The sequence below is a fragment of the Oncorhynchus gorbuscha genome, linkage group LG10 (genome assembly GCF_021184085.1).
Source record: "Oncorhynchus gorbuscha isolate QuinsamMale2020 ecotype Even-year linkage group LG10, OgorEven_v1.0, whole genome shotgun sequence".
Taxonomy (NCBI): domain Eukaryota; kingdom Metazoa; phylum Chordata; class Actinopteri; order Salmoniformes; family Salmonidae; genus Oncorhynchus; species Oncorhynchus gorbuscha.
Window position 1 is genome coordinate 77,171,838 of NC_060182.1, and position 13,233 is coordinate 77,185,070.

The window sequence follows — 13,233 nt, forward strand, 5'->3', positions numbered from 1 at the left end:
TTTGTGAACTGTCAGTTTAATTACTTCATGCCAGGTTGCTGTAAAATATGAATATACGGTCTAGTTCCTTCTCATCATTGTGTAACAATAATCCAAATATATATTGGTCAATACTTTGTACTGGAAATACACATGGCAATGGTGCCCAGCACAGGAATAGGCAAAAAGTATGAAATATACCTATCAGCTCCCATTTATAAAACACATTTAAGATGCAAAAACCTATATCAAATTGTTGTTATCGAAAATAGTCTCCTTTGACTACAAAGTTCACAAAACTCATCCCTAAAATACTAATAAAATCAGAACTCATCATCACTGAAAGAGGCTACTGTGTTTATATTCTCAGTGACTACTGGCCCTGTGGAATTAGGTGCATTGGAAACATGCAATGACTCGGACAGATTTCTCTCAAGATCTTCCAGGTCTTTGGATAGTCCACCATAATTGTCTTCTAGGTTTTGATTGTGGTCCTCCTCAAGGGTCAGAGGGGTATTTTCACCAAGTGAAGGAGGAAAATCATTTTCCCTGTCATGATTGTGCTCATCCAGGCCCTCTGCACCTCCATCAGCATCAGGTGAACCAACAGGCAGACTGTCAGAGTCAGTCCTCTTAGGAGGGCTACCATATAACGGTGTGGACACTGACAATGGAACAACATTCTCCAGCCCACTACTGTCCTGGTTAAACAATGCATAGGGAAAAAGGTCATTGTCCTCTTTGGTTTCTGATAGTGCTCCTCTGTCCAGAGAATCCAGACCCTGGAGATGACTATGAAGAAGGTCAAGCTCTGTCTCCTCACCATTCTTAGGCTCTGCACTAAAGGTAGGTGTGTTGGCTGGACTTTGCAAGTCATTGCGCAGAGTCTCCAGAAGGTGGCACATTTTGTCCTTAAAAAAGAACAAAAAGAGTTCACTATGACCCTGACAGATCTCTAATTTTAAGTACAGAACATATCAACTTTTTTGGTTCTCGCTTTGCCATTTTGAATGTAGCATTAGTGTAAAAAACATGATGCCAGTGCAGATGCCCATGTCAAGTTTAGACACCCACCTCATCCAATAGATGTTTATTCTTGTCAACGTGACGTTCAAACACCCGCTCTAAGACCCTTTAGAAGGAGAATGAATTGGTATGAATACCTACTTGTGGTAACACATTCATATTCAGTGACACACAAGCTGCGTTTACACAGGCAGCCCAATTCTGATATTTGTCCCCCACTAATTGGTCTTTTGACCAATCGCATGAGATCTTTTAATGTCAGTGCTTTTTCAGAAATGACCTGATTGGTCAACAGACCAATTAGTGAAAAAAATATCAGAATTGGCTGCCTGTGTAAAAAGCAGCCAGAGAGCAGTGCAGCAACATTAACATGCCCCCTATTACTGGTTTCATCAGGTGGGATTATTACAAATATCATTGAGACCATCATTTGTGATTTATAGCCTAGCATAAATACCAGACACGGTGCTACAAGGTCTCATGTCCTGAGAAAAACAGTTCATATAAAAGTGACATACCTGTCAGAGTACAGGCCCCTGGACAAGATTTCATTTGTTACATCAGCAATAAATTCAAGGTACATAAATTCTTCCTCCCTGTAGAGAAAGGAATGGTAAGTCAGAATGGTAACTTTACAGGGAAACTACATAAGTGAGACTGCTTGGAACTGCTAGGGTTCAGCAGTAATCATGAATTTATTATATCAGCCTATCATATTTTCCTATATTTTATAGACAAGTAGTGATTAAAGGTGACAAGGTTAAAAAATGGTTCTTACTCTGCAGACACCCTCTTCATGATAGGAGATGTCATTCCTTCTGGCGAAACCCTGGAAGAAGCCAATCAAGACAAAATAGGTTTAAAAAATAAATTGTACAAGAAGCACAGGTACAATACCACAGCACATAGTCTGAAACCAGTATAAACATTACCTGAATGAGGGATGGAAGTGATCGCTGCTTACGCTCTTGGTTCCCTTGCTTCTTTGTCCAAATGCTGACAGATTCAGTGTATGGGACTCATCGTCTGCATCCGACCACTCATGCTCTGTACCATGTCCCTATAATAACAGAGTGATCAATTCATTCAGTTTTAATCAGGCTCCATGTGTTTAATTAAGCTGTATAATATTTACAAGTATAATCTGCTCTAGATTTGATCATTGTTTATGAGTTTGTTTCCTTATTTAGACCAGAGTTGGTGACTCTGCATCTGAAATATTATAGTCACTCCAATAACATTGACCTTGCAGTACAGCTAGTGTAATGCACCTCTCTCAATTTGAAAGAGTATTTTATTGGATGCCGTTCCTTGCTACTCCAAGCCAAACCAGGCTGTCAATATGATGGATGCTGGCTTAGTCATCTCCACCTGTATTATGGCAAGACCTTGGCACTGCATCCATATCAATCATATTTGTCTCAATTCTCAGCCAATCCTACTTCTTGTCTATCATCTCCTTAGCATTTCCGAACACCACTTAGACCTAATTGTAATGGATGCTGATCTTGCATTGTCTTTCATTTGTGGTAGGTGCTCTTGAAAGACTTCTCTTTTTACTTCCTCCTATTCACACTACTGTCTCTCAATATAACAGCAAATATAATCAACTAATTCTACCACACTTTTTCCTTGACTATATCCTATAATACTGGAATATGTTCTTCCAGGGATGAAGGGTTTAATCGAACTTGCCAGGGGTTGATTATCCCATTCAGGCGATGAGCATTCCTTGGTTCGTGTGCTGCAGGAAAAGAAACAGGATTCAGGATACTGTCTGGACTAGCTGCTGTGTGCGAACGATGAGCATGCTCATCTCATTAGATCCTGTTCAAAGGTGAAACAACTATATGAAAGGATGTTAATTAGCCAATGTTTCCATGGTATCACCCTCTCATCCTGTCTACATCTCTCTCTTTCTCTCACCTCATTCACACAAACAGAAAAATAAGACACATGTGCTGTCAAACAGGGAAACACGTCACCTTCCATGATAGGACTCCTGCCGTGTCAGCCTGGGGATGGTCCTCTCCTGGTCCTGGGCTGGTTTACCGCGAGGAGGTGTGTAGTAGCGATACTGAGACAGATAGGACCTGCTGTCTGACTTCAGAGTCCTGGGAGTGAAGGGCTTGTCCTGGGTGAAGCGGTGGGCGTGTTTCTGAATCAGGTCCCCACTGTAGGTCTTCTGGACAGGGTCCTGAAAGGCCTTGTAGCCACTCTGGGTACCTGTGGTGGAGCGGGCTGGCTGCTGCCTCTGGGAGTTTGGGCTCCTATAGCTGTACTCTGATGCACAGTGGAAGAAGTGCGGGGGGCTCCCAGACCCTCCGACCATTTGGGACGGGTAAACTATTTGCTTGGCGTGAAAGGAGGTGTTGATTCTTGGAGTAGAAATCATTGAGCTTCCCAGGTAGAAATAGGCACTCTCTTGACCTGCTACACTCTGAAAGGCAAGAGAGACCCATCAATAGAATCAATACAATAATCTTTACCATCTATTTCCATGTAATATTACACACTTATAATGACGGTGTGAGTGCCAGTGTACACTTCAAGAATGATTTAAAATTAGGTGATAACTAAACTACATGCAGAAATCACTGCAGTGCCTTCTTACTTGCATATTTTGTGATGGGCAGGAGGCTTTGGTGTTGGCTCTGCTGCTCCTCTGTGAGTGTGAACCAGCTGACTGAGGCCGTCTATCAGACCTAGACGCATCTTTCCTCAACTGCTCCCGCCGTAACTGGTCATTATCTGTGAATGTACACACAACAATGATCAACGAAATCAGATCATATAGCCTATGTGCAATTTATTTAGACATTGTGATTTCAGATGTAAAAAAAACATACATTTTACACTGCTTAGCATACTTTTGGGTACTGATGAATCAATGGCAGCTGAAAGACATTGGAAGAGAATATTTATGTCAATAACCAAAGTCAGCATATGACTGAAATTCTAGAGGACACACGTTATTTTACTTCACCGGTTGTATCCCTTACCTTTAGCTGAATATACCTTTTTATAATGGGACACCATATGGTCTTGAATAATGCACTGAGTTAGTCTGCTCGACGACCGAGGGCAGAACGCTGTAAACCCAAGACAAACATGAGCGGAATGTGGAGATTGAAGCAAGTAAACACATATCACCCTTGTGTGATGTGGAGCTGTATGTTGAGGTATACATTACACTGTACACATTGTTATAGCCTAATACTTACGGCTGCTTTTTAAACTCATCTGTCCTCTGGGTGGTCCAGTCAGACTGTGGCCTGGGCCAGGCGATGCATTACCTAAAAGTGAATTAGTTTGTTAGCTAGTCAATGTTAATTAACATTGGTTAAAGGAGTGCTTAGCAGTCAGTGAGAGGAGTAATGTAATATTCAACCTCTTCCTATCCTAGTCTGGTGTCCCCACCTGCTTCAAGAGGTCCACCATTGTTCCCGTACCCAAGCAAGCTAAGGTAAATTAACTAAATTACTATCGCCCAGTAGCATTCACATCTGTCATCATGAAGTCCTTTGAGAGGCTAGTCAAGGACCATATCACCTCCACCTTACTAGAAACCCTAGACACACTACAATTTGCATACTGCCCCAACAGATCCACAGACAACACAATTGCTGTGGCACTGCACACCTCCCTATCCCACCTGGACAAGTGGAATACCTATGTGACAATGCTGTAGCACCTTAGAGGCTGCTGCCCTATATACATAGACTTGAAATAACTGGCCACTTTAATAATGGAACACTGGTCACTTTAATAATGTTTAAATATTTTGCATTACTCATCTCATAAGTATTTACTGTATTCTATTCTACGCTGCTCCGACATTGCTCGTCCAAATATGTATTTATTTTTAATTCCATTCCTTTACTTTGGATTTGTGTGTGTTGTGTGTATTGTTGTGAAATTGTTAGATAGTACTTGTTAGATATTACTGCACTGTTGGAGCTAGAAACACAGAATGTATCTACTTGGGTTGTTAATTGGACTCGTTCTGAAATTTCTTGATTTCTTTAATTATTTGTGTATTCGCTAGACATTTTACTGCACTGTAGGAGCTAGTAAGGTAAGCATATCAGGCAGTAGGAAGCTCTCTCATCCATGTATATGCAGATGATAGTCTTCTACTCAGCTGGCCCTTCCCAGGGTTTTGTGTTAAACGCTCTACGACAAAGCTTTCTTAGTGTCCAACAAGCGTTCTCTACCCGTAACCTTGTTCTGAACACCTTTGAAACAAAAGTCATGTGGTATGGTAAGAAGAATGCCCCTCTCCCCACCAGTGTGATTACTACTTCTGAGGGTTTAGAGGTTGAGGTAGTCACCTCATACAAGTATTTGGGAGTATGACTAGACGGTACACTGTCATTCTCTCAGCACATATCAAAGCTGCAGGCTTAGGCTAAATCTAGACTTCTTTTTTGACTTCTTTCTTCTTTCCTCTTTCACCCCAGCTGCCAAAATAACCCTGATTCAGATGACCATCCTACCTATGCTAGATTACGGAGATGTAATTTAAAGATCAGCAGGTAAGGGTGCTCTCAAGCGGCTAGATGTTCTTTACCATTCGGCCATCAGATTTGCCACCAATGCTCCTTATAGGACACATCACCGCACTGTATAATCCTCTGTAACCTGGTAATCTCTGTATACACATCGCGAGACCCACTGGTTGATAAAACCCTCTTAGGCCTCACTCCCCCCCTATCTGAGATACATACTGTCATGTTTGTCATTCATTGTCATGTCTTGTCCCTGTGCTCCCCATGCTATTCGTTTCCCTCTGCTGGTCTTGTTTGGTTCTATCCTTCTCTCTCCCCCTCCCTCTCTCACTCTCTCGCTCTCTCTTCTCTCTGTCGTTCCGTTCCTGCTCCCAGCTGTTCCTATTCCCCTAATCATCATTTAGTCTTTCCACACCTGTTCCCGATCCTTTCCCCTGATTAGACTCCCTATTTATTCCTTTGTGATCCGTTCCTGTTCCGTCGGTTCCTTGTTTTGTATTCCATGCTGTAATTGCGTTTCGCCCTGTCCTGTCGTGTTTTTTGCCGTGATTGTGTATCACCCTGTCCTGTCGTGTTTTGTGCCTTCTTCAGACGCTGCGTGTGAGCAGGTGTCTCAGTTGACTACGGCCTGCGCCTACCCGAAGCGACCTGCAGTCTGTGGCCGCTTCTCCAGTTGTTTTCCCCTCTACTATCTAGAGGATTTCAGTTATTCGGTTTTGAGCATTAATAAACTCTGTTTCTGTTAAGTCGCGTTTGGGTCCTCCTTCACCTGCATAACAGAAGGAACCGACCAAAGAATGGACCCAGCGACTTCAGACGCTCGTTACACTGCCGTCGAGATCCAAGGAGCCATGCTCGGCAGACACGAGCAGGAATTGTCTGCTGCTCGCCATGCCGTGGAGAACCTGGCCGCTCAGGTTTCCGACCTCTCTGGACAGTTCCAGAGTCTACGTCTCGTGCCACCTGTTACTCCCTGGCCTGCCGAGCCTCCTGAACCCAGGGTTAATAACCCACCTTGCTACTCCGGGCAGCCCACTGAGTGCCGCTCCTTTCTCACGCAGTGTGAGATTGTGTTCTCTCTCCAACCCCACACATACTCTAGAGAGAGAGCTCGGGTTGCTTTCGTCATTTCACTCCTTACTGGCCGGGCTCGAGAATGGGGCACAGCTATCTGGGAGGCAAGGGCTGATTGCTCTAACAGATTCCAGAACTTTAAAGAGGAGATGATTCGGGTTTTTGACCGTTCAGTTTTTGGTAAGGAGGCTTCTAGGGCCCTGGCTTCCTTATGCCAAGGTGAACGGTCCATAACGGATTATTCCATTGAGTTTCGCACTCTTGCTGCCTCTAGTGAGTGGAACGAGCCGGCGCTGCTCGCTCGTTTTCTGGAGGGACTCCACGCAGTGGTTAAGGATGAGATTCTCTCCCGGGAGGTTCCTTCAGATGTGGACTCCTTGATTGCTCTCGCCATCCGCATAGAACGACGGGTAGATCTTCGTCACCGGGCTCGTGGAAGAGAGCTCGCATCAACGGTGTTTCCCTGCTCCGCATCGCAACCATCTCCCTCTGGCTTTGAGACTGAGCCCATGCAGCTGGGAGGGATTCGCATCTCGAATAAGGAGAGGGAACAGAGGATCACCAACCGCCTGTGCCTCTATTGCGGAGTTGCTGGACATTTTGTTATTTCATGTCCAGTAAGAGGCCAGAGCCCATCAGTAAGCGGAGGGCTACTGGTGAGCGCTACTACTCAGGTCCCTTCATCTAGATCTTGTACTACTATGTCGGTCCATCTACGCTGGACCGGTTCGGGTGCTACATGCAGTGCTTTGATTGACTCTGGGGCTGAGGGTTGTTTCATGGACGAAGCATGGGCTCGGAAACATAACATTCCTTTCAGACCGTTAGACAGGCCTACGCCCATGTTTGCCTTAGATGGTAGTCATCTTCCCAGTATCAAATTTGAGACACTACCTTTAACTCTCACAGTATCTGGTAACCACAGTGAGACTATGTCTTTTTTGATTTTCCGTTCACCGTTTACACCTGTTGTTTTGGGTCACCCCTGGCTTGTATGTCATAATCCTTCTATTAATTGGTCTAGTAATTCTATCCTATCCTGGAACGTTTCTTGTCATGTGAAGTGTTTAATGTCTGCCATCCCTCCCATTTCTTCTGTCCCTACTTCTCAGGAGGAACCTGGCGATTTGACAGGAGTGCCGGAGGAATATCATGATCTGCGCACGGTCTTCAGTCGGTCCCGAGCCAACTCCCTTCCTCCTCACCGGTCGTATGATTGTAGTATTGATCTCCTTCCGGGGACCACTCCTCCTCGAGGTAGACTATACTCTCTGTCGGCTCCCGAACGTAAGGCTCTCGAGGATTATTTGTCTGTGTCTCTTGACGCCGGTACCATAGTGCCTTCTTCCTCTCCGGCCGGGGCGGGGTTCTTTTTTGTTAAGAAGAAGGACGGTACTCTGCGCTCCTGCGTGGATTATCGAGGGCTGAATGACATAACGGTTAAGAATCGTTATCCGCTTCCCCTTATGTCATCAGCCTTCGAGATTCTGCAGGGAGCCAGGTGCTTTACTAAGTTGGACCTTCGTAACGCTTACCATCTCGTGCGCATCAGAGAGGGGGGACGAGTGGAAAACGGCGTTTAATACTCCGTTAGGGCATTTTGAGTACCGGGTTCTGCCGTTCGGTCTCGCCAATGCGCCAGCTGTTTTTCAGGCATTAGTTAATGATGTTCTGAGAGACATGCTGAACATTTTTGTTTTTGTCTATCTTGACGATATCCTGATTTTTTCTCCGTCACTCGAGATTCATGTTCAGCACGTTCGACGTGTTCTACAGCGCCTTTAGAGAATTGTCTCTACGTAAAGGCTGAGAAGTGCTCTTTTCATGTCTCCTCCGTTACTTTTCTCGGTTCCGTTATTTCCGCTGAAGGCATTCAGATGGATTCCGCTAAGGCCCAAGCTGTCAGTGATTGGCCCGTTCCAAGGTCACGTGTCGAGTTGCAGCGCTTTTTAGGTTTCGCTAATTTCTATCGGCGTTTCATTCGTAATTTCGGTCAAGTTGCTGCCCCTCTCACAGCTCTTACTTCTGTCAAGACGTGTTTTAAGTGGTCCGGTTCCGCCCAGGGAGCTTTTGATCTTCTAAAAGAACGTTTTACGTCCGCTCCTATCCTCGTTACTCCTGACGTCACTAGACAATTCATTGTCGAGGTTGACGCTTCAGAGGTAGGCGTGGGAGCCATTCTATCCCAGCGCTTCCAGTCTGACGATAAGGTTCATCCTTGCGCTTATTTTTCTCATCGCCTGTCGCCATCTGAGCGCAACTATGATGTGGGTAACCGTGAACTGCTCGCCATCCGCTTAGCCCTAGGCGAATGGCGACAGTGGTTGGAGGGGGCGACCGTTCCTTTTGTCGTTTGGACAGACCATAAGAACCTTGAGTACATCCGTTCTGCCAAACGACTTAATGCCCGTCAAGCTCGTTGGGCGTTGTTTTTCGCTCGTTTCGAGTTTGTGATTTCTTACCGTCCGGGTAGCAAGAACACCAAGCCTGATGCCTTATCCCGTCTGTTTAGTTCTTCTGTGGCTTCTACTGATCCCGAGGGGATTCTTCCTTATGGGCGTGTTGTCGGGTTAACAGTCTGGGGAATTGAAAGACAGGTTAAGCAAGCACTCACGCACACTGCGTCGCCGCGCGCTTGTCCTAGTAACCTCCTTTTCGTTCCTGTTTCCACTCGTCTGGCTGTTCTTCAGTGGGCTCACTCTGCCAAGTTAGCGGGTCATCCCGGTGTTCGAGGCACTCTTGCGTCTATTCGCCAGCGCTTTTGGTGGCCGACTCAGGAGCGTGACACGCGCCGTTTCGTGGCTGCCTGTTCGGACTGCGCGCAGACTAAGTCGGGTAACTCCCTCCTGCCGGTCGTCTCAGACCGCTCCCCATTCCTTCTCGACCATGGTCTCACATTGCCTTAGACTTCATTACCGGTCTGCCTTTGTCTGCGGGGAAGACTGTGATTCTGACGGTTGTCGATAGGTTCTCTAAGGCGGCACATTTCATTCCCCTCGCTAAACTTCCTTCCGCTAAGGAGACGGCACAAATCATTATTGAGAATGTATTCAGAATTCATGGCCTCCCGTTAGACGCCGTTTCAGACAGAGGTCCGCAATTCACGTCACAGTTTTGGAGGGAGTTCTGTCGTTTGATTGGTGCGTCCGTCAGTCTCTCTTCCGGGTTTCATCCCCAGTCTAACGGTCAAGCAGAGAGGGCCAATCAGACGATTGGTCGCGCATACTACGCAGCCTTTCTTTCAGGAACCCTGCGTCTTGGGCAGAACAGCTCCCTGGGCAGAATACGCTCACAATTCGCTTCCTTCGTCTGCTACCGGGTTATCTCCGTTTCAGAGTAGTCTGGGTTACCAGCCTCCTCTGTTCTCATCCCAGCTTGCCGAGTCCAGCGTTCCTCCGCTCAAGCGTTTGTCCAACGTTGTGAGCGCACCTGGAGGAGGGTGAGGTCTGCACTTTGCCGTTACAGGGCACAGACGGTGAGAGCCGCCAATAAACGCAGGATTAAGAGTCCAAGGTATTGTTGCGGCCAGAGAGTGTGGCTTTCCACTCGCAACCTTCCTCTTACGACAGCTTCTCGTAAGTTGACTCCGCGGTTCATTGGTCCGTTCCGTGTCTCCCAGGTCGTCAATCCTGTCGCTGTGCGACTGCTTCTTCCGCGACATCTTCGTCGTCCATCCTGTCTTCCATGTCTCCTGTGTTAAGCCCTTTCTTCGCACCCCCGTTCGTCTTCCCTCCCCCCTCCCGTCCTTGTCGAGAGCGCACCTATTTACAAGGTACATAAAATTATGGACATGCGTTCTCGGGACGGGGTCACCAATACCTAGTGGATTGGGAGGGTTACGGTCCTGAGGAGAGGAGTTGGGTTCCGTCTCGGGACGTGCTGGACCGTTCGCTCATCGATGATTTCCTCCGTTGCCGCCAGGATTCCTCCTCGAGTGCGCCAGGAGGCGCTCGGTGAGTGGGGGGTACTGTCATGTTTGTCATTCATTGTCATGTCTTGTCCCTGTGCTCCCCATGCTATTCGTTTCCCTCTGCTGGTCTTGTTTGGTTCTATCCTTCTCTCTCCCCTCCCTCTCTCACTCTCTCGCTCTCTCTTCTCTCTGTCGTTCCGTTCCTGCTCCCAGCTGTTCCTATTCCCCTAATCATCATTTAGTCTTTCCACACCTGTTCCCGATCCTTTCCCCTGATTAGACTCCCTATTTATTCCTTTGTGATCCGTTCCTGTTCCGTCGGTTCCTTGTTTTGTATTCCATGCTGTAATTGCGTTTCGCCCTGTCCTGTCGTGTTTTTTGCCGTGATTGTGTATCACCCTGTCCTGTCGTGTTTTGTGCCTTCTTCAGACGCTGCGTGTGAGCAGGTGTCTCAGTTGACTACGGCCTGCGCCTACCCGAAGCGACCTGCAGTCTGTGGCCGCTTCTCCAGTTGTTTTCCCCTCTACTATCTAGAGGATTTCAGTTATTCGGTTTTGAGCATTAATAAACTCTGTTTCTGTTAAGTCGCGTTTGGGTCCTCCTTCACCTGCATAACACATACTGCAGCCCTCATCCTCTACATACAACACTCGCTCTGCCAGTCACATTCTGTTAAAGGTCCCCAAAGTGCACACATCCCTGGGTCGCTCCTCTTTTCAGCTTGCAGCAGCTGCAAAAAACACTCAAACTGGACAGTTTTATCTCCATCTCTTCATTCAAAGACTCAATCATGGACACTCTTACTGACAGTTGTGGCTGTATTGTTGTCTCTACCTTCTTGCCCTTTGTGCTGTTGTCTGTGCCCAATGTTTCTACCATGTTTTGTCCTTCTGCCATGTTGTGTAGCTACCCTGTTGTTGTCATGTGGTGTTGTTACCATGCTGTGTTGTTGTCTTAGGTCTCTCTTTTAGTAGTGTTGTGATTGTCTCTTGTCATGATGTGTGTTTTGTCTTATAATTTTTTAATCCCAGCCCCCGTCCCCGCAGGAGGCCTTTTGGAAGGCCGTCATTGTAAATAAGAACTTGTTCTTAACTGACTTGCCTAGGTAAATAAAGGTTCAATTAAAATATTTAAATGAATGATTTTCACTGCACCTGCTATAGAGCCCCACAGTGGAGGTGTGATAATACCCATAAAACCTAGCGGTCAAACAGGGAAAATTGTTAAATGTTTTCCCATACAGGATTTTAGAAATCAGTGATTTGGAACTGTGAGGTTATTGGTCCGTTTGAAATAATAGTTTGTATGCTCGGATTGGTTGCAGCAGGTACACCTCCTCCACCTCCGGTTTCCTATGGTGGTGGATTTCCTGCCAGAGGACAGAAAGGGAAACAAGGCAGAGCTGCTGGTTGATAAATTAATATAGCATGTAACCACTAAATTATTGTAGCAGACCTGTTGTAATTGAGAGTTTTGAGACTAAACATGTAAACAACTTTTTGTGGCAGTCCAAGCCTGCCAGCATACAGCTAAGCTTGTACATTTTAACTAGCTAGTTTATTTGTAATAAAACTAAGCTATATATTTTTGGGCATCTCCGTTTGGCGTGTATGTAGCCTACCCAGTTCAGGTCTATATTGACCTAGATAAAAAATAAATAAAAAAGTCATCGTGTAACCTAAGCACACTATGGCACTGTAGTTAAAATATTTAGCTAACAGTTAACGTTACTGATCATGCCCTATTTAACCTGGTTAGCTAGCTAGCGCATTCAATTTCATTTGCCTTGTTAAGTTAGCTATCGAGCTAACTAGCCAGCTTTACATAATACATCCCCATGCAGCTAAAAGTAGCCAACACAATTTTAGAGTTACAGTTTTGCCATACACTTGTGACATGACTAACGTTACTTGCCTTGTCTAACCGTAAACGTGTGACTTGTTGAAGTAAACATGAGCACATTTCAGAGAACCTTTGCTAACATGTGGTTAGCTAACGGTTAGTAAACTAACGTTAGCTAGCAAACCGTATCTACCAACCTCTTTTTGGATCCATATACTCGGTGTATCCCATGCTCATACCAAGTTCTTCAGATAGATCAATTGTGTATAGGTTGATTTACCAAGTTCTAGGTTATGGATTTACTTATTTTAAACCCTCACATTTCTGGAGTCGAGCTAACAAATCCCTGAACTGCCGCTGACTCCGCAAGATTAGGTTAGGAAGCTTCTTTGTCTCCATGCCGGTTGCTATGACTGCGTCATTACGCTATACATAGAACATGCGTAAAGTTTTTCACTTGTAAAAACTCTAAAGCATGCGCACTATACATTTCTCTGGAACACATGTTTTTATGTTTAGCTGTCTTGATGTGTAGTTGTCTCTTGAAAACAGGCATGATTGATGTTTGGAATGTGCAACATTGACCTGTTTTTAATTGTGGCTTGTTTGATCAGTAGCAGCCTATGGAGGGATGGGACCTGTCCATGGTTCTGAAAACACATACGTGCGCGCTCTCTATCTCTATCTCTCTATCATAAACACTAGGCTACCACATCGGGCCACAACAAACATCTTGTTGGAAATGTGCACACACATAAGGCACATTTCAATATTTAATGTAAACCTATTTTTCACCCTGAAAGTAATATCATGAGTAATTCATGCTCAGCCTTGAGGAGGCCCATTTCATTCATAATTAAACAGATAGTAAATGGAATTCTCAGTGGTGGT

The 13,233-nt window shown here is 45.5% G+C and overlaps 1 protein-coding gene across 4 annotated transcripts; it reads right to left on the reverse strand.

Annotated features, from left to right (window-relative positions):
* Positions 1-12,734, reverse strand: spata7 (spermatogenesis associated 7). 4 transcript variants are annotated; one of them, XM_046367133.1, is made up of 13 exons: positions 12,540-12,734; positions 11,655-11,869; positions 4,230-4,301; positions 4,008-4,097; positions 3,855-3,902; positions 3,620-3,756; positions 2,991-3,445; positions 2,701-2,749; positions 1,938-2,065; positions 1,784-1,834; positions 1,524-1,601; positions 1,054-1,111; positions 1-890 (listed from the first exon to the last, which is right to left on the reverse strand). In XM_046367133.1, exons 2-13 carry the CDS (start codon positions 11,692-11,694, stop codon positions 303-305), a joined length of 1,794 nt encoding a protein of 597 aa, XP_046223089.1. In that variant the 5' UTR covers positions 11,695-11,869; positions 12,540-12,734; the 3' UTR covers positions 1-302. The 4 variants fall into 4 exon arrangements, with proteins under 4 accessions (XP_046223089.1, XP_046223092.1, XP_046223091.1 ...); XM_046367136.1 differs by lacking the exon at positions 11,655-11,869 and having other exon boundaries at positions 4,024-4,097; XM_046367135.1 differs by lacking the exon at positions 11,655-11,869 and having other exon boundaries at positions 3,876-3,902.
* Positions 12,735-13,233: the final 499 nt, after the last annotated feature.

Excerpts from the sequence above, each read along its gene's own strand:
- spata7 (XM_046367132.1), bottom strand. The coding sequence starts at position 12,579 with ATGAGCATGGGATACACCGAGTATATGGATCCAAAAAGAG. Across the intron at positions 3,903-4,007 it reads AAAGGTATATTCAGCTAAAG|CTGCCATTGATTCATCAGTA; the intron begins GTAAGGGATACA and ends AATGTCTTTCAG. Across the intron at positions 3,446-3,619 it reads GCCCATCACAAAATATGCAA|AGTGTAGCAGGTCAAGAGAG; the intron begins GTAAGAAGGCAC and ends CTTGCCTTTCAG.